Raw genomic sequence first — 21,798 nt, forward strand, 5'->3', positions numbered from 1 at the left:
TCTTCATTTGTGTTGTTCCGTATTTCTTTTTACAATTAAATGTGGCTCACAGGTAAAAAAAAAAAAAAAAAAAAAGTTAGTGACCCCTGCAATAAACCATGGTGTTTTGCATCTCAGTTTTTTACACAGGTTAAGATGTCCTGCATTCTTGTGCAACTTACTGTGCAACAGCTGAAATTATAACAATATAACCTCTTTATTATCTAACTCATTTTATATCTGTTTTTGAAAATAACTAGCATGCATTTTTATGTCCTAGACCAAGAAACAACTTTATTCTCTGGAGGAAGCTCACAAAGACAACCTGGGACAATTGCAGTCAGTTGTGGACAACTTCATTCCATCCCATCATGGTACATCAGATTTGTTGAAGGTGTACATTGTCAGATATGTCATTGTGCTTTAAGTGAGTCTGTTGTGGGAGTCTGTTGTAGAGTTACTTCCTTGCCTACCTTTACGCTTAATCATATGATTGAAGTAGATCTGAAAGTAGTCTGCTCATATTATTTACGGTAATGGTGATGGCACACAGGGAGATTTGTCACCCACTATTAAGTCTGCGACAAAAAAACTATGGGTGACTCTGGAAAAGGAAGCACCACATATGTTTTGGCACTGACAATTCATTTTATCACCATTGGAATGTATTCAGGGGATTTTTAATACCCATTGTAGCCTAGATTTAACAACAGTTGTCATCGGCCCATGTGCCATCAATATAAAAGTTTTTACTATAGAAGTGGAGTTGTCCTTAATATTAGAATACTTTGTACCTGTAAGTAGAACAGATTTATCTCTGAGCTAAATACAATCGTTCAACAAACTGAACCCTTTGAAAGAGTATTTATATTTTATTTTCAATTCATGTTGGCACAAAAGAGTGGACTATGCTGAAGTACACTTAAAAAAACTAGCTTCTAGTTAATGCAGATTTCTTTCTGTATTATTTTATGTATCGGATTCACCCGCACAAGTGTTGTACTATATATGCATGCATTAGATTCAGGCCTTGCTTTAAAAGGTATTCAAAGGGCTCCATTTCACCTATATTGTACACCTCAAAATAGTTTCCCCGGTGGCTTGGGTTAGGTACATGTATCAAAATTAGATTTTTTTCATAATATATCTATTTAATTAAATATATGGTTTACAAAAAACATACCCTATTGAGTTTGTTTACATGCAGCAATTATTTTATTTTCTCTGCAGAGGCCTGCAACGAGACAGTTAAACCTGCAGGCTTTTCTGTGCTCCTTGAGACTTTGAAGCATATTTTGACAGATAATAAGAACAGGTTCAAAGACTTGTCCAATAAGGTAATACTTTGCTCTGCATGTTACTAGTTGTTTGTAATGGTCTTAGGTGACATACCACCAAGCATTGCAGTAGAAGCCTGCAGCTAGCTGCGGTATTTTGGTGATAATTATGAACTTCTTCTCCATTTATGAATTAACGAGTGCAAATGTTGTTAAAGGACAACAAAAGGTTAAATAAAACTAACTCTAATTTGATAGGCATCTTTTGGTCTCACTTACAGAATTTAGTGCCTGTTGGTATCCTGTAGGAAATGCACTGCTGAAGAAAGTGAGTCTAGAATTTAGCTGAATGTCACCAAAATAACTGTGTGTTTCTGCCCCACTGCCCCAGGAAGCCTTGAATTGCATTAACATTTTTTTTTTGTACAGTGTACATACTTTTAATTTATGCGGCAAGGGTCCTGGGGGGGCGGAGTGAAAGGAAGAAGTGCTTATTTTAGTAAGATGGGGGCTGCTTTCAGGGACCCTGAGACAGATAAAACTTAAAAATCTTAAAAGAGGATTTGGTGGGCTAAAAACTTAGCCATCTGCTAATATTATAGGGGACCTACTATAGGGGCAAGCATTTTCTAGTTACTTTTCGTTCTCCTTTAGCCTTGTGTTGGCAAATGAACAGATTGGCACAATATCCATCTGTCAATGCACTTATAGGAAGGAGTGGGAGGATTTGGGCACAAAAATTACATACTTTTGCATTTTCATGCCAAAATCTGTTGTGTGTACTGCCATACAGATGCCATGCTTGTCAGTGCATTTCATTTCAAAACCAAGAGTGGACTGTATGGTGTGCACAAACATAGACCTATACCGACCTATTTATACAGTCACATACGTAAACAATATATATTAATATTGATACTAATTGTAGTAATTAAAACAATAGTATCACAATAGCCTTGGATATGCTTGTTCAAAAAATCATCCAAGCCCTCTTAAAGACTTTAACAGAATCTGCCATCATAACATCACTTGCATGGGCATTCCACAACCTCATTGCTCCCACTGTGAAAAGGGTTGCCTCTGGTGCACCGATCCTTTTATGGGGAAAAGGAGAGCGTCCCCTATCTGTCTATAAACCCCTCTAATGTACTTGTACAGAGTAATCCTGTCCCCTCGCACGCCTGTAACCTTCAGTCCTCAGAAAACCCCTTTCTATTAAGGTGAAATCTGTCCCTGTTATTTAGATTGTGCCCCAAAGAAAAATCAGTCCAGTCCTATAGGAACCAAAACCCTTCTTTTCTACCCAACACATTTAGCTCCCTAAACTCCTAAAGTTTCCCATTAAACAGGCAAAATTTCCTAAATAAGACATTTGAAGACCTTTACTAAATCTTAGATCCTAGACCACTCAACTCAACCTTTAAGTTTCTCAATCTACTGTTTATTTTGTGATTAATACCGAATATTTACAGCCATCCAATATTATTTTCTATTTGGTATACACTCACTTTTTTTTTTTATATACTAGCTTGAAGCAGGCAGTTATGCCTATACTAGGATAACTGAAGAAATGAAATCTGCAAAGGCAATGATACAAACACTGTGTCACAACCTTGAGGTATTGTTTGAATAGTAGCTCTTGACATTTCATTTACTTGTTATAATGGGTACCATGTGTTCATTAACATTTATATTTCTATACTTGTTTTAATTTTAAAATTAGCTGATTTATGTAGTATGAGCCAGTAGTATCTGATTACTGACTAATGAAAAATTACAAGCTAAAGAATATTTATAAGACATGAACTAAATGTTAAACAAGATAAACCCAATTTATTTAATGATTAGGAATGCTTATATGCTTTTTGTTTTTCTGCTATATGGTAGAAAACACAAGCTGACCTGGAAGCTGCCGAAAGAGAGTCACACATTCTGCACACAAGATGCACAGATCAAGAATGTCAAATAGCTGTTTTGCAGATGGATTTGGAGAAAGCACAAAACGGATGGGAGAAAGCGAAACTGAGGGTTTTAGAATGTGACCATGAAAGACAAAATCTTGCCAAGGCTTATCAGAAGGATATAGAGGTATAATATGCTTGTTAAATGTTTTCTGTATTTTTAGAAGCTCCACTAGTTTTTCAGAAAGAAAATGTAATATTGCTTATGAAATGAGACCTATTTTCTATAAATGTCAGGACGTTGTTCTCCTTTCAGTATAAAGTGCATTTATTTTCATTGTGTGATGTTCAAAATACATTTTGTTCAGATGTAATACAACATGGTTTTTCCCTAGTTTCCTGTGTCATTGTGGTCATGTGCAACTGTAGCTGCCGCAGTTGGATCCAGTGTTTTAAAGCTACCTCTGTTGAACTTTTTGTGTTTTAAATTAATTTGGTGCAAGTTGCAACTAGCATTTTTTGAGTGGGGATTGTGTAACTTCCAGTGTGCGCATTAAAAAATGATATTACCAACCAATATTAGCAACCAATTCACTGGATGCATGTGGTGCATGTATTTAGTTTTTGGTCTGGTTTATTAGTAGTAGTATTTGTGCAGCAGCATGTTTTTGCTATGTTTCCTTTACTTAAGCTTCAAAATTATGTACAATTTAATAACAAGGTTTAGTCAATTAAAGAATAACTTATAGCGGATACATTTCCGTAGTTTTTTAATATCCCTTTTACACAGTAGAAATAAAATATATATATCGCATCAATTTAATTAAAAAAACTAGTCTTACAAGGTTGCTATACTTCTATATGTTGCTTTGCCCTCATAGTGAGGGATACTTCTGTCAAATTTGTATAAGTATAAACTAATACATATCCTACACGCTATGCAAATAATAGCAATAAGGATTTCCATTAATTGAGTGAAACTTAACTAATTATACTAGATTCTCATATTGCTGGGGGTTTTTTTTGTGTTTCCAAGGAAAAGTTGACATTCCTCCACAACTTGTACCAGCGTTTGGTTGCAGGCTGTGTCCTTATAAAAAAGTCTCAGAGCTTGTTGGAAAAATTTTCCTGGGTGGAGCTTTGCACTGTCCTGGAGGAGAATGTTGATTTCCTGATATCAGACCTAAACCAAGCCAATGAAAAGGTAAATTGACCCCTAAACCCACATACATCTCTATACTAAATAAATACTAATCCATGTATTGATAAAGCACAAGATAAATATATTTTTTTTCATGCAAAACTATGAAGCCATGTTTCCTTGTTCATTTGTCAGTACAGGGCTGCAACCAAACCTTTTCAAATCCCATGCATGGCGAAAAACAACTGTTTATTGTCTTTTAGTATTTTAACAAAGTACTTACATGGTCATAGTTCAACTTATTTTCATTATTGCAACATATCACTATTTGTTGAATCATATGGTAGAGTACACCATAAGGCTTGAGCACTTGTGGACATGACAAGTAACTGTGTTGACTTCATGATTGTCATGTAACTAACCTAATAACCAATATGACAGAAATATTTATTTGTTGCTCAACATTACAAATAAAATGTTTTTCATGCTATGTTGAGGGGGGGTGTCAAGAAAGGAAGACATGTTGGTTACAATGAATTGTATTGCTTATTTAATGACTTCTCACTTGCTTTAAAAGAAATTGCAGGTTGGTAAGCAATTTCAGGTTGGACCAGCTTTTAGGCACTGTGGAATTCTTGTAGCAATAACAACGATACAGGAAATCTATTAACTTGTCTGCCAAATACAGTCAAAGGTATGGGGTCCATAATCTGGAAACCCATCCAGATTTTTTAAAGGATTTGCTTTTTCTATGTAATTATAAAACAGTACATTCTGCTAAATCCCAATTAAGATACAATGAATCCTTATTGGAGGCAAAACAATGATATTGGGGATATTTTTTGTTTCAAATTATTTTTAGCAGGATTGAGGTATGGAGATCCAAATTACAGAAAGACCACCTGTCTCGAAAACCCAGGTTCCCAAAATATAGATAATAAGTTTCATTCCAGTACTTCCTGTTGTCTACTTTACTGCTTTTGTAGTCAAGAAAATCACTGCTTCATTTTGTTTAATTTTGCAAGTGTTTTCTTGAAATCTGATTAAATTGTTATGTCTAGGTTACCCATTCATTATGCTTCTATTGTATTTTTTGTAGAAACAAACTATAATATTTGGAAAGCCAGGACACTAACAAGATCTGCTGATCTAGAAGTCTGAGAAGGGTGTGAGAACAAGGCTTTTTTTCAGAATAATCATTTTAATTAGTTTGCAAGTTGTTGCAATTATGTATAAATTGATTCTTTTTTTAATAAACATAAATTGATTTTTTACTCTATTGGGTGGTTCATGAGCACTAACTCTTTTGGATATATTAGCAATTATGTTTAAAGTCAACATAAAATGAAATGTCACATTCTATGTGGTGATGAATAGGTTGCCAGTCTGGAGGGTCTTTGTAAGACCAAGTCTGAGGTTATAAAGGACCTGCAGAAGAGCCATGAAGAATCACTCAAGAAGCTGACTGAAGAGATGAAAACACAGGAAATGTCTTGGCTTAAACAGAGGAGAGATATGGAAGAGCGTTTTGTAAAGCTCATTCAGGAGACACAAGCAAAGGCACGGGTAAGAAGCAAATTATGCATTTTGGTCATGTAATGATATGTATAAAATTATGTTTGCTGCTACATGTCACACTTTTTTCTTTCTTTCATATGTTAATATTATAATAATTCTGTTAGTTACTTAGTGGAAATTACAACTAGGAGATCTCACTCTAGTTAAGACTGCGATATAAATTTTAGTTGCTTCACAGCTAACAATAATTCTATGATATATGCTTCCAGAAATTTCAGAGTATTGCAGTAAAGTCCAAGGACAAAATTGCTGTATTTGAAAAAACAAAAGATCAAGTGGCTCTTGAAAATGTTCACATAAAAAATCTTCTGATTACTAATGAAAAGGACCACAAATCTCTTCTTGCTGCCTGTGCACTGCTGGCTGGTGCTTTATATCCTCTGTACAGCAGGACCTGTTTGTTGGCATCCCAAAGACACCTTCTTCAGCATCAGACCACAATTTCTGTAGAAGTCAGAAATGAAATCTGGACACTGATCCAAATTTTATCTGAGACCAAAGAAAAAATTCAGAGTAATACCAAGACGCAATGCCAAGGCATCCTACTCTTTCGCAGAGCTGTGATTGTAGTCCTGACTGTGAACAGGCTTCATCGCCTTGGCAGATCCTGCAGTTCTCTCTTTACTTGGACAGATAATGCTTGGAAGGGTACTGGAATCATGGTTTGTACAGGAGGAACACAGGTCATGGACAGACCAACAAGTAAGTAGGCAAAATCTTTTTGAAAATTTAAAGGAAAAGTAATTAAAATATAATGTACTGCTGCCCTGAATTTGTGAAAACTGTGTTTGTTTCAGAAAGACAACTACAGTTTTTATAAATAAGCTGCCGTGTAGCCACCAGAGCAGCCATTCAAGCAGGAAAAAGGAGAAAAGGCACAGGTTACATAGCAGATAACTCTAAGCTGTAAAATACAATAGCGTTTTACAAAGCTAATCTGTTATCTGCTATGTAACCTATGCCATTAAACCTTATTTTTATTTGAATGGCTGCCCCTGTGGCTACTCAGAAGCTTTGTTTATAAAAAACATAGTAGTCTTTCTAAAGCAACATACACCTTTTACCAGTGCAGAGCAACATTACATAATACTTTAATTACTTTAATACACTTTAATTTCTTGGTGTTACTTTTCCACTGGCAGATACAAAATATAAAAATCATTAGATAGAAGTATGAGACTATGAGGCATTAATCAGGGATCATAGCAGATCTCTTTCCACTGAAAGAGATTTGAGTAACCAATTCTCCATGTACTTTGCTCCTTAATGTTTGATAATTATATGTTAAGTATAGTGATGTGCTTAGGGTATAATCTTGATAAAATACTGTAGTTTAAATCATAGTACTGTATGCTTCATTTAACATACCAAAAAAGTATGCACATTTTAAAAAGAACCCCGTTACTTTTCGTAAAAACTTCTTGGTCTCTCTTATCTGTACATACACTGGCCAGCTTTACCTGCCAACAGGTTGCATTGGTAGAGCAAATTTTCTAAGTTTATGATTTCTTTTTTTTTTACCTCAATCTATTTCATACACAGTGATGCTTATATACCTGTTTTTTTCTTTGGAAAGGCAAGCAAGATGAGCAGATGCGCTGTCAGGAGGCTGTGAATTGGTTCACCAGTTCTGATCTTCTTACTGCTGTAGTTGCTTCAGTGTCTGAGTTGCTTGAAGTTTTAAATAAAATAGGTAAGGTTAAAATCCTGTGTTCTTCCATTTCAGTTTGTTTGTTTTACGCTCTTTTGTGACTTTTGGCTTGTTTGTATGCACCAGCTGAACTGCAACTATTACACCATAGATCTAGTGCTCAAGCAGCATAGTGACACATGCAGATTTTGCATGCAGATTTTCTGAACAGTTGAGCTAATCCTTTGCTTTTAGATTCTTTTGCCATTGTAGTAAGATGACAAATACAATGTTTTATTCATTTATCTGTGTTTTGTATGACATGAGATGACCAAGTTTTGTATCACAAAGGCAGGCTTGAATGCCGATTCTTTGGCATGTTTTTACATTTGAAATGGGAACCACATTGAGTTAATACTAGCTAATTCTCAAAGGAAAATATACTGATTATTACCTCCAAACATAACTAGATGCGCTTGTGTGTGGCTATCAAGACACTTACAAAATGTGATCATAAGTATATGAATAGTGGAAGTGTAATCTTCTGTATTGCACAAGATCTAATTAGCCAAATTAACAAAAAAACTTTCTTTCCTGAAAGACAAGTGCCACACCATCTCCAGATGGAGATCAGCACGGTTTGACAAAAAAGAGAAATGTAATATAATATTCTGTATACTTTCTTTAGATCCAAGTGTACCATCTCAGGTTAGCCTAATTCAAAATGCTGCAAGAAATTCATTTTCAAAGCTAATGAAGAAAATTGCTATTCAAATGGAAAGTACAGCAGTTCCTAGTGATAGTGGTGCATCATCTGGGGATGCAGATTCCCTTTTCCACAGACTAGCACTGGGGCTTCAGAGAATCCATTCCAAAGCCAGAGGGATTCAAGAGACAAATTCCAGTCCAGTTATGGTAAATATATTCGCTGTTTTAGCTCTCTTTATTATTCCTGTGAGCACCAAAAAATGATGTGTGTATGTATGTTTAAATGTAAGTGTGTGGGATAAGAAGTGTCTGTGTGTCATCTACTTGTTCTGGCAGGCAGTAGCAGCAGCCATACAGAAAGGAGGGATGCGGGATTAATGAAGTACAGCTGTGAGGTCACAGAAAGTAGTCGTCACTACATTTCAGCTGCTGCCTAGGGACCCACTCGTTCCCCCCCCCCTTCATTGTAGATCAGGGATCACCAACCTTTTATACCCGTGAGCCACATTCAAATGGAAAAAGCTTTGGAGAGCAACACAAGCATAAATTATGTTCCTGGTGGTGCCAATGAGAGCTATAATTGGCTATTTGATAGCCTCTATGTTAACTTGAATTGGCACTGTTTGCCAATTACACTGGGTTTTTATGCTGTCAAAGCTTGCCTCCTAACCAGAAATTCAAAAATAAGCACGTGTTTGAGACCACTGGGAGCAACATCCAAGGGGTTGGTGAGCAACTGGTTGGGGATCACTGTTGTAGATGGAGTCTACATTCTCTCCCATAGACTCCATTATAAACGAATAATTCTATTTTTATTTTTTTTTTAAATGATTTCCTTTTTCTCTGTAATAATAAAACAGTACCTTGTACTTGACCCCAACTAAGATATAATTAATCCTTATTGGTGGCAAAAAAATCCTATTGGGTTTATTCAATATGAAATCTGGAAAACCCCAGGTCCCGAGCATTCTGGATAATATAATGGAAAGCTCAAGTGGGACATAAAAGCATAAGGTTCTTTCTTTCTTCTCTTTTCCCATCAATCTGCTGCAGTAATAAAAATAGCCTATACTTAAGAGGCCCATAGCTATTCAGCCTCTTTTAAATAATCACTGTTACCTTTCACATCAACCATTAGGAAAGCAAAAGTCAACAAACCAGTTGTCACGTTTGGGGGAGAAAACATATCACATTCAGTGTAGCCCACTGTGCTTGAGGTTTGCTGTGCTTGAAATTCAGGTGATCCAAGTGGTGGGCAATCATTTTGGAGTTTTAACCTTGAAAACAAGCAAACTGCAGGTAACTTACTCCCTATGAACAATATATAATCAAGCAGTAGAATTCTTAATAAATCTGAAAGTGAGTGTAGGACTAGCCAGACCAGGGACGACTTTGACATTGTTGGGCAGCTTGAATATTGCAATATGTGGACAAAATTCCATGTTTTCTTAATGGGGAGGGCTTTTTTTAGTAGCTTTATGCACTTATGTCTTTATGTATGTATATCTTTATTTATAAAGCACTATTTATGATTGCTGCGCTGTACAGTAGAATAGATTAATACAACTGGGGGTTATTAAAATAATAGATAAATACAAAGTGTAACAATAAATACAAGGTACAGTTGCAATAAATTAAAGAGACAAGAGGGTGGAGGTCTCTGCTCCATAGAGCTTACAATATAAATGGGAGTGTAATTTACAGACACAAATAGTAGGATATTAGAACTGCAGGTTACAGTGGGTGACACTGCAATGTAAGTGCTAGTTCCCAGATCAGGTGCTGTGCGAGTGCTCCCAAAGGTAGTCTTTGAGTTTAGCTCTAAAAAGACCGAAGGAGTATTCTCTCTGGAGGAAATCGGGGACAGCATTCCAAATATAAGCAAGGCAGAAATGTTTAAGGCGGGAAACGGAAGCAGTAGTGGGGGGCGCAACCGATCAGTTGCTCTGTGAGGAGCAGAAGAGTCGGCCAGGAACGTATGGAGACACAAGAGATGTAGTGAGGAGCAGAGGAATGGAGAGCTTTGAAGGTTTAAAGAAGGAGTTAGTAAGATATTCTTTGTTTAATGGAAAGCCACGATACTTTAGCACTGGAAGGGCCTGAACTTTCCTCGATGATAGGAGGAGAATTCCAGCAGCAGTATTTAATTCATACTGTAGGGGGGAGAGATAGGAGTTGGAGGGCAAATTAGTAGCAAGTTACAGTAGTCTAGTCTTGAAAGCATGAGAGCATATATGAACATCATAGCTGTTACAGTTAAAAGAAATGGACGAATTTTGGCAATATTGTGTGGGAAAAAGTGAAATGACAGTGGTGTTAAAATGGTCAGAAAAGGAGAGGGAGGAGAGTCAAAGATCATCCCCCGAACAATGTGCCGAGTTGACAGGGTTAATGAATGTGCCATCAATACAGATGTAAAGGGGGGAGTAATGTCCTAAATATGCATAATGTCCTATATATATTTATAATGATGAGTGCATAGGGCTTCTTGTCTTTGTCTGCTTGGAATTTATAATGGAATTTATAATGGGAGCCTGTATTTCACTGTACAATTTTATCTGTAAAGACTCTGTAAATATATATTTTTTTCCTCTGCCTTTTACTATACCCAATTAGAAATCTACAGAAATTTTGAAGAGCCAAATAAATGAGTTCATACAGCGATTACATAAAGCGGAGGTGGAACGCCGTTCAATGCGTTTAGAACTGGCACAGTTAAAGCAAAAAATCTTCATGCTTGAAACAAATACTGATAGCGCAGAGAGACTTAATAGTCAAAACAGGAAGAGCAAACAAACTGTGAGTATTTTAGATGTGCAAGTACAACACAATATTACTCTTTCTAAAAATATTAAGAGTATGCTACAAATATTTGCATTATGGCACCAGGTGGGGGCAAAGGAGGCAAATGTATTGCACAAATTACTAGTACCAATATTTTGGTATCAGAAGTTCTACACAAAGCTAACAACAGCTTTTCTATATTATACATAAATTAGTAACAGTTGCACATGACACAAATTCTGTATTTTTTTTTCATAACTACTAGCCAGTGTTTTGCAGAATGTTGTTGCCTGCAGAGTTCTATTTAAAACTAGATACATACTTAGTAGATATATCCCATTGGACAAGGACCACATTAGTGCATTGGTTTCACTATGATCTGATTGTTGGCCCCTGTGCCAGAATTCATATCATCCCAATTTGGCCCAGCATGTGAGTGACATAATCAGACTTAGAGCTGCTTGTTTTGTGGTTAAGTAAGTAATTTTTATGCATTATGCATAAAACGTTTGCATTTTTTCATAACTGTCAGTCAATGGCTCTTTAGATTTAAATTTGGCTTTTAGAAAGCTAAACCGCATTACACCTACGCATTCATTATTCTGAGCCAATGTAGCCATCATTATTTAGGCAAAATGCTTTGGGCATAATATTGTTATCATGTAATATACTGTAAGTATATGTATAAATCTCTATTACACACAGTTTGTTAGAGCCTTCCACTACCACCCTACTGGTTCATCAGCAGGGATTATCTCATTTCTCACAGGGAAAGGGAGGAGTTAAGTCCAAAATGTAGCTGGAACAGTAGAATAGGCAGCAAACGTATGAGCTCTGAGATGGTCCATTTTTAAAGGGGTACTAACCCCCAGGTTTAAGCCTTGTTTAAACCTGTTGCAGCTTTTTAATTGTAATTTAAAGAAATGTGTTCATATAAAAATATAAAAAAGAACAAAAACAAAATAATATGGCAAGAGAATAACCTTTATTGAAGTACAAGTGCAGTTGGGGCAGCCCCCCACCCTTGCCCTTATCTGTGGATTCCCATGATACCAGTTCTTTCAATCTCAAGATTATTTATAATGACACCCCTCAATCAGTTCATATAAAATTCATTTATTTTCTTATGATGATATTAGTAATGCAGAATATGTGTATGCAGGTATGGGGCTTATAGGAGTTTTGCATAAACCCTAGCAACCAGAAAGTGGTGTAAATGTCTGGAAGGGAAGTAGAGGATTGTCAGAGCGGAAGACAAGCAATACAGCATGCAAAATAACAAGGGCACATATTACCGTACTTAGATTGATTTTCTCTGTGTCATGGGTTTCTAATATTTGGCTATAGAACTATAGTGCACAGATTTAAAGGAGTGTATAGTGTGAATCCCTCTCCTAGCATCATTCAACTTGTTTGCAAGCCATACCTTAGTTCTCAGTCCCTTCAGAGACTCTCTTTGCTCTCTTTTAAGCTTAGGGTTGTGGTGTATAAACAAATTTCTGTGTTTGCAGAAAGCAGTTTCTTATGAGAAGTTTAAGAAAATGTGCGATGAGCTGAAAAATGCATTATTACGGGAGCAGCAAGCACAACTCCTGCTACATGAGCAATCTCAGCAGCTGCAGGAGCTAAGTTACAGAATAGAATTGCATTCCGCAGAAGAGGCAGAGAAGGATCAGACTTTAACAGAAGCTGTCAAGGTGACAAACTTTATTTAATACCTTATATGCATATATGCCTTTTGTGTGTTGTTCCTTCAGCATAGAAAAAATATTTTTTTTTTTATTTATATATTATCCAAAATAATGAAAAAAGTAAATACACACTTAAGATACTAGACATTTGTGGTTGAAAGCTTGTATGCAGCTATTTTATTTATAGAAGTCATGAAAGTAGGGCAATTAACATATTATTACATACCAGTCAACCAAAATGTTAAACACAGACACAACATAAACACAACTTTACATTGTTTACAGTGGTTATGCTCTTAATTTAACTGAAATTCAAGCATAATTATACTGTTTGTGTGCTGTTTTTACCTCAAAGTGAATAAGTTAGGTGCTTTATTGAAGGGCCAACAATTCTAGTTAAAGCACTGGTAAGATCTATTCTTGAGTATGCAGTTTTGATCTCCTCTACAAAAAAAACAACATAAAACAATCATGAAAGCCTCATGATGGTCAACTAATTTAACTAAAAAGAATATACTGTACTAAAGCTGGCCAGTTTAGGCTTAGGATTACAGGCACTTGAGAAGTGGTGCTCAAGGGACATTATTTATTTATATGTTATACATTTTAAGAAGAAATATACTGTTTACTGCATCAGTAACAGCTTTAAAGCGGACCTGTCACCCAGGCATAAAAAATAAAAGCCCATTTCAAATTAAAAAGGAAACCCAAACTCATTTTTTTATTAACACATCCATACCCATTATAAAAGCATTTGAAAATCCCAGATGTCAATCATATATTGCCTGCCCCGCCTCTATGCCTTAGGCATAGAGGTGGGGCAGAGAGTTACTTTCACTTTCAATTCAGAATTTCTTAGATGTTGCTGCTCTCCTCACATTCCCCCTCCCTCCTCACCATCTAGTTGTGTAATCAGTGCATGGATATGGGTATCAGGTCCCCCATACTGGCACAGAAACAAGATTTTAGCAGAATGCAAAGTTTGCCTTAAAGGGACAGTAACACCAAAAAATGAAAGTGTATAAAAGTAATTAATATATAATGTAATGCTGCCCTGTACTGGTACAACTGGTGTGTTTTCATTAGAAAGACTACTATAGTTTATATAAAGAAAGCTTCTGTGTAGCCACGGGGGCAGCCATTTAGGGCTCTGGCACACGGGGAGATTAGTCGCCCGCGGCAAAACTCTCCCGAAAACTTTCCAGAAATCGCCCCGCCGCGTGTGCCATCGCCGGTGGGATGGCAGGGGAAGGCAACTCGGGCAGATTAGTCGCCCGCGAACAGGGAGTTTTGCCGCAGGCGACTAATCTCCCCATGTGCCAGAGCCCTAACAGGAGAAAAGGCACAGGTTACTTAGCAGATAACAGATAAAACCCCATAATATTCTACAAAGCTTATCTGTTATTTGCTATGTGCGTGTGCCTTTTCTCCTTTTTCCCAGCTTCAATGGCTGCCTCCGTGTTGACATAGCAGCTCATTTATATAAACTATAGTAGCGTTTCTGTTGCAAACTTACCAGTTTTACCAGTGCAGGGCAACTGTACATTATATTTTAAATACTTTAAAACACTTTCATTTTTTGGTGTTACTGTTCCTTTTAATAACAGTGTCCACAAAATGGTGCCTGCCTGCTTGTTGCAATTGTGAATTCCAAGACTGAAGAAAGTAAGATTAAAATAATTTATATAGTGTAAATGAAGTTTATTTTGCTTGAAGAACACAATAGAAAACAATCTGGAATTATTTCTTAAGGTGACAGGTCCCCTTTAAGTCTTTTGAGGTAAGTATAACTTTGCATACTTTTTGAGAGCAATTTCCGCAGTCCTTCCAGGAAGATTTACTCCAGGTTGTTCATGTTTGTCATATGACTAACTTACATCTCAATTTTTAAATAGTGCCCCAGATTCTCAGTTATATTGAAATAAGAGCCTTGCCTGGCCCATAGTGGGTGATACAACTTTTTGTTTTAAACCATTCCATTGTTACTTTGATCCTGTATTTTGGATAATTGAAGCTTGGGTTGAAGGTGTTTTTCTTACTTTTAATAATTAAACAAAAGTGGTTCTCTTGCAGGGTTTACTTGTTTTTTGCAGCATCACTACTTTTATTTAGCAGTATAAGAACACAATAATAATCTACAGAGGTTTAACAGAGGTGCTCAGAGGTCATTTCAAATCTGCCAGAATCACAAGCAAATAGTGCAAAGCTATTACATACAAAGTGCTTTTTTTTTATTAATTTATTTATCTTGAACACAGGTGCTGTTCATTATAAACCATGTTGGTTTTATACTGGTACAGGTATGAGATCCGTTATCCATAAACCAGTTATCTAGAAGATTCCAAATTACGGAAAGGTTATCTCCCTCAGACTCCATTTATAAGGGAATATTTCAAATTTTAAAAAAGGATTTTGTTCTTACTCTGTAATAATAAAACAGAACATTGTACTTGATCCCAACTAAGATACAATGAATCCTTATTGGAAGCACAACAATCTTATTGGGTTCAATTAATGTTTAAATGATTTTCAGTCGACAATGTATAGAGATCCAAATTATGGAAAGACTCCTTATGCGGAAAACCCCAGGCCCCGAGCATTCTGTATAACTGGTCCCTTACCTGTTATCTTAAATGTTTACTTATGTCCCCTGCAGTAAAAAAAAAAAAAAAGTGTTTCATTGTGTGGCAGCTACAGTTGGAGACGCATAAACTTGCTTTTTCTTTTCCACTTGCAGAGTCTCTCTGAGGCTAAGTTAGAACTAGAGAGAAAAGGGCAATGTTTACACCAACTGAACAGACAACTGGAAAGAATGGAGCAGGACAAACTTCGGCTTCAAGAGGGCATTCGTGATGCTGAAAATGCCCTGTGGATGATAGCCAAGTGAGCACCTTAGGGAGAGCAATTACAGAATTAAAAAAAAATATATATATTATTATGCATCTTAATTTTCAAATAGTGCCACAGATTCTCAGCTTTCAATGGGCTTTAGAACTTTTATGATGTTTTCTCTCTGTTATTAAGCAATGCCAGTGTTACTTTAGCCTTGTTTTTGGAATTGTCTTGCTAAAAGAAGAACTCCTAGTTTTAATTTCTTAGCAGACTGAAAAATGTTATCCTATATGTACCATCCATTTTTCCTTTTATTTTAAAAATGATTAAAAAGCAGCCTTAGTGCATATTGCTACCATTACCATACTTCACTGTAGGTAGAGTTAATTTTAAGGTGTGGACATTAAAATATTAAATATGTACTACATGTGTCTACTTTAGTTTTATCTAACCATAAAAGCTTTTTTCCCATAGCAGCTGGGTAACTCTTGTTTCATTTGGCAAGACCCAAAAGCTTCAAATCAAACTGTACCACATTTTCCTAGGGAATTTTTGACTGCCCTTAGAGTAGCCAAAATATTTTTTATGATGATAGTGAAAACCTTCATTCTTATATTTATCTGCATGATCCTGTGTGAAGTCATAAGGCAATTCATTGTATTGACTAAATATTATTACATAATAACCCTAATTCTATGAGCTCTTCTTGTTAGTTAAATCAGTTGTTTATTTAAATAAAATGGAAGTTAAACTTAAAGTAAACCTTAACCTTTAAGTTAACTAAAAGAATGCCCTATCCGTAGCAGCTTTTTGGTGGGTCTTCATTTTGTTAGCAACCAGGCATTGTTTCTAAACTTTCATTGTTGAGTCATAAAAAAGAGTATTTGTTCCTCAGTGTGTAATACCAATTATAGCTATATCTATTTTTGTTATTGCCCTGCTGGTAAACAGCAGTTAATCTTTTTTTTGTGTCTTCATTTCTACAGAGATAGAGAAATTCTGGTGAAGCACATGAAATCAGTTGACTCTGTCTTTGAAAAGGTAAATATAAACAAGCTTTAAGGGAACATTTGGCTGCACAGAAACTTGTATTAAACATCTACAATTAAAAACCTTCCAGAATTGCCTAAGTGTTGGGTGGCACTTTCTGTCCAATGTAGGTTCCTTTTTTATGTTTTTCTAACACAAGTTATGTCTAATCAAATCTTATATAGATCACAAATTCTTTATTTGATAATACACTGTATGAGGAATTAGCCATGTTGATGCTGAGTGACAGCTCTCTACACTAAATTGCTATGCCATAGCAATCACACAGTGCTGTATTCTGTAATAAATGAATACATTTTCAGTTTACTTGCAAAGATTATAATCACCAAATTTAAAGGAACAGTAACACCAAAAAATGAAAGTGTATAAAAGTAATAACAATATAATGTAAAGTTGCCCTGCATTGCTACAACTGGTGTGTTTGCCTCAGAAAGACTACTATAGTTTATATAAGTAAGCTGCTGTGTAGCCATGGGGGCAGCCATTCAAAGGAGAAAAGGCACAGGTTACTTAGCAGATAACAGATAACCCCCATTATATGTGGCTTATCTACTAGTTATCTGCTATGTAACCTGTGCCTTTTCTCCTTTTTTCCAGCTTGAATGGCTGCCCCCATGGCTACACAGCAGCTTATTTATATAGTAGCTTTTCTGTAGCAAAAACACCACTTTTTTGCAGAGCAACAGCACATTATATTTTAATTACTTTAAAACACTTTTTTATGTTACTGTTCCTTTAACACATTCGATATTATTAAAAATAAAAGTCAGGCAACTTTAGCATGAACTGCAATATTCACACTGACTCACTCTGAGAGACTCTGATTTACATCTGCAACTTTTCTGAAGCACAAAACCCCCTTTTACAGATTAGCATAGAGCTAATGAAAATTACAGGAAATTCACAGGGAAGCAAAATAATGCTATTTTTTCTTAGGTCAGAGATCAGATGTCATTGGGGTGCTCTTCAAGGAATGATATCATTCTTCAGCTTCCCAAACTGCACCTAGAGATGCTACCTCTTCTGGAACACTCAGGCCGGCCAGAGTTCTTCGCATGCCAGGTGTGTGTCCCTGCATTAAACTAACATAATTATGACTCCGTTCTTGCAATTTGTTGTGGTGATGAAGTAACATCCTTTAAAGAAGCTGCAGATGGACTGACATGGTCCTTTGTCATCTTTTATCAGCTCATGTATAGCCACCTTTAGGCTGTGCTAACTGCCTCCAATCTTGTAGCAGTCCTCTTTAAAGAGATACTGACGCCTGAAATAAAACTTTTTTAAAATATATAACATCATAGCATTAGAAGTTGTAATTGACAGGCTGAGAAGGGACAGTCAGGTTGGCAAAATAGTCAGGTTTAGGAACTTCGAGTAACAGTTACTTACAAAAGCAGCCCTATCAGCAAAAAATGACCAACATAGCAAATGTTATTCTTGAACCAACAAATGTATTTTTTTGTTGTTTAATGTTGGTGTGTAGGCAGCTGTCTCAGTGCATTTTGCCTGAGTCTGAGCTTTCAGAAGGAGCCAGCACTACACATTACAACTGCTTTTAGGTAACCTATTGTTTCTCTTCCTCCCATGTAACTGGAGGAGTCCCAAGCCAGACTTGGATTTGTTACTATTGAGTGCTATTCTGATATGTACTGGGAGCTGCTGCCTTCCCATTGTTCTGCTGATAGACTGCTGGAAGGGAAAGGGAGAAGCAGCGCAGCAGTGTGACTGAAGTTTATCAGAGTACAGGTCACGTGGCTGTGAAACCCTGGGAAATGAAGAATATGGCTAGCCCCATGTTAAATTTCAAACTTTCAATACAGGATTCTGCTGAAGAAGCTCTATTAACTGATGCATTTAAAAAAAGAAAAAAAACATGTTTACCCATGAAAGTATTCCTTTAAGTATAGCTGAATCTTTATTTTATAAAGAACCTGAAATAAATGCTAATAATTTTCTCATTATAATTTTCTCACTATAATTGTCTCCTAAAATATTTTGTTGCAGAAAATGATTAAGAGTTTCATGCAAGTATATGATTTTGCATGTACCAAATTAACTACCCTTGAAAGAGAAATAGAATGCCACCAGAATCACATTGCAGAACTTAAATCTGAACTGAAAACTGCCTGCTTGCGTGAAAATGAAAACTTTCCTCTGGTAAGACACCCTGTCGAACTACTTAGTATATAATGCTTAAAAGTGTAACCATATTACAAGCAATATGGTCTTTGTGCATTTCCTAAAATTAACATTGTTTAATGTGAATTCTTCAGGATCCATGGGCAGTGAGTTATGTTGAACATACCTTTTGCCTGTTGTTTTAGCCTTGAAATATGTGTGTTGTATGTTATAGTTTAATATCAACAGGGAAACTGAAGCTACTCCATGTTTGGTTTTTGTGAGGTAGATAATTAGATTACAAAACTGGGAAGGAAGTGATAGGGTAGTGTACTAGTAAACAGTCTATTATGCAGGGAGATTATCTGTACACTGGGAAGTATCTACCTCGCAAGAACTAAACTTGGAGTGTCTTTGATTTCCATATTTCCTGTGTTTAGCTCAAGAAATAATTCAGACTTTAGAGTTGTTATAATTAAAACAGAGGGCAAAAAGTATGTTCGGCACAAGTTCTGTTCATTAAAGGAACAGTAACACCAAAAAATGAAAATGTTTTAAAGTAATAAAAATATAATGTACTGCTGCCCTGCTCTAGTAAGGGCAAAGACACACAGGGCGATTAGTCGCCATGACTTTAAAAACTGGTGGCGGCCTATCGCAGTGATTTAGAGGTCATCGATTAATATGCGAATCGCTGAGACTAAATGCAGCAACTGATCTCCACATGTGTTTTCGCCCTAAAGGTGTGTGTTTGCTTCAGAATGGTTTCTAAAGTTTATATAAAAAAGCTGCTGTGTAGCCATGGGGGTAGCCAGCCATTCAAGTTGAAAAGGAGAAAAGTGCAGGTTACATAACAGATAACACATACGTTCTGTAGAATACAATAGTGTTTATCTGTTAACTGCTATGTGATCTGTGCCATTTGACCATATTTCAGTTTAAGTATGTAACTATTATTTTGTTTTCTTTGATACACTTTCCTTTTTTGGTGTTACTTTTCCTTTAAGGCTAGTGCCACACGGGGCTGGTGCCAGTATAGGGGCTAATTCTCAGCCTGCATTTTTTCTCAATCAGCATTCAGTCCCCATCAAAGTGCAGTTAAGCTGTTTGCAATAACAACTGTTTGTACACAATTTAAATGAAATCTTTTTGTACAGCCAGTTATAAGTAATACCCAATTTACAGCTCGACCTTGAAACCACACTTAAAAAAAAGTTAGGATGTTATCTAAAGTGTTAGAGGAAGCCGAGGAAGTGGCTGTGTATTGCACATTTTTATAATGTACATAATAAAGATTATTGATTGTGTGGATAAAGATTTCTCTGCCTGTTTGAAGTGGGTTTGTATGTGGGTATGTATAGAGATTCGTTGGAAATGATATACACACCACCAGAGAAGCTCAAAAGTTTACTGCAGCCCTAACCATTTTAATTTTATGCTTATGAAGTACCCACTATATTTCCAATTACTTTTGTTGCCCTTTGGTCTGAGAGGTGCATAACTAAATCAGTTTTGTATATTACTTCAATGTACTGACATTTTATTAAATTAAAGTGTGTACTGGATTTCTCTCTCACAAACCATTTTTTTTTTTTAACCAGACAAGGTACAATGATAACATCAAGGAAGTAACAAAGGCAGAGTATCTGTCAGACAAAACTAATGGCCAAGATTTCCTGCCTCTTCAGGCCGAACCGGAGATGTCACATAGTCAAGTAAAGAACGGTTTAGAAAGCAGCAGTTTTCACCTTCTACCAACTGAAGCTTCCTCTGTTGTGTATTACTCTTCACTCCCTCAACGGAGGCTTCCAACTACATCTTAGTATTTGTATACATACTGTAATTTGTAAATGTGTTAAACCAATGAAAATGGAAACTGTTAATCATTTTTTATACAAAACAATGTATTTATTGAATAGTTTATGCATATTTTGTCCAATGTAACATTTAATGATTTTATATAAAAAAAAAAATCTAATGGCAATTTTACTTTTCGAGCATTGTTTTAATATACTGATAACATTCTAAGTACTAAGTATTTTTAACCAGCAGCTAAAGGCAACTACTTTCACTGACAACTTTGAGCATGTATGTAACTGCTACTTGTCCTGCAAAGTAGTAGTGATGCCTGGGCAGTGTGAAGCTAGGCTGATCCTAGTAACCACATACTATATACCAACTTTACTGGTTGTCCATCAGATTATTAAAGTTGACAGTAAGGTCATGTAAGCAGGGCTTTCTGATCCAGTGTTTCCTTTGGGACCTTTGTTTGTTAAATTTTTTTTGCAAAACCCCTGTTTGTAAGTGAATGTAAAGCGCTGCATAACTTGTTTGCACAGTTTAAATGATGGTGATAGGAATATCACAAACTTGGGCAATTACATATTAGTAAAGTAATGCAAAACTATTGTATTAGAGGAGAAGGAAAGGATAAATCACTTTTTTTTCCAAAACACATAAGTTAATAGAGCTTCTCCAGCAGAGTCCTGCATTGAAATCCATTTTTCAAAAACACAAACAGACTTTTTTATATTTAATTTTGAAATTTCACATGGGGCTAGCCATATTCTTCATTTCCCAGGGTTCCACAGTCATGTGACCTGTGCTTTGATAAACTTCAGTCACACTTTTTACTGCTGAGCTGCAAGTTGGAGTAATATCACCCCCCTCCCAGCAACCGATCAGCAGAACAATGGAGGGTTAGCAAGATAGCAGCTCCTAGAAGATACCAGAATAGCACTCAATAGTAAGAAGTCCGGCTTGGGACTCCTCCTGTTACATGGGCGTAAGAGAAACAATAGGTTATTTGAAAGCAGTTCTAATGTTTAGCACTGGCTCTTTCTGAATGCTCAGACTCAGGCACAATGCACTGAGATGGCTGCCTACACCCCAATATTACAGCTAAAAAAAATTACATTTGTTGGTTCAAGAATAAAATTTTAATTGGCAGAGTGATTTATTTGCTATATAAACAGAGATTAATCTACCTTGGTCTGTTGCAGGCAACTAGTCCCTGCGTGGGACATAAGCCTAAAGTAAAACTTGATAGACATCTTAAAGAACAAAAGTTACAAGAACCTTGCAGGGTTTTATTTGTATTATGCTCAAG

General features: G+C 36.1%; 1 protein-coding gene across 1 annotated transcript in view; it reads left to right on the forward strand.

The window, feature by feature from the left end:
* ccdc171 (coiled-coil domain containing 171) overlaps positions 1 to 20,924 on the forward strand; it is a 32,925-nt gene extending 12,001 nt beyond the window's left edge. Inside the window, exons 9-24 of the mRNA XM_002935670.3 lie at positions 260 to 353; positions 1,210 to 1,316; positions 2,785 to 2,874; positions 3,144 to 3,344; positions 4,194 to 4,361; positions 5,676 to 5,864; positions 6,086 to 6,578; positions 7,453 to 7,569; positions 8,195 to 8,421; positions 10,831 to 11,013; positions 12,510 to 12,695; positions 15,427 to 15,572; positions 16,508 to 16,562; positions 17,508 to 17,633; positions 18,576 to 18,728; positions 20,291 to 20,924. Of these exons, the coding sequence (XP_002935716.2) occupies positions 260 to 353; positions 1,210 to 1,316; positions 2,785 to 2,874; positions 3,144 to 3,344; positions 4,194 to 4,361; positions 5,676 to 5,864; positions 6,086 to 6,578; positions 7,453 to 7,569; positions 8,195 to 8,421; positions 10,831 to 11,013; positions 12,510 to 12,695; positions 15,427 to 15,572; positions 16,508 to 16,562; positions 17,508 to 17,633; positions 18,576 to 18,728; positions 20,291 to 20,512 (2,757 nt within the window). The 3' untranslated portion in view covers positions 20,513 to 20,924. The remainder of the gene's footprint in view (positions 1 to 259; positions 354 to 1,209; positions 1,317 to 2,784; positions 2,875 to 3,143; positions 3,345 to 4,193; positions 4,362 to 5,675; positions 5,865 to 6,085; positions 6,579 to 7,452; positions 7,570 to 8,194; positions 8,422 to 10,830; positions 11,014 to 12,509; positions 12,696 to 15,426; positions 15,573 to 16,507; positions 16,563 to 17,507; positions 17,634 to 18,575; positions 18,729 to 20,290) is intronic.
* The last annotated feature ends 874 nt before the right edge of the window (positions 20,925 to 21,798 follow it).

Source organism: Xenopus tropicalis, chromosome 1, assembly GCF_000004195.4.
Source record: "Xenopus tropicalis strain Nigerian chromosome 1, UCB_Xtro_10.0, whole genome shotgun sequence".
NCBI lineage: Eukaryota > Metazoa > Chordata > Amphibia > Anura > Pipidae > Xenopus > Xenopus tropicalis.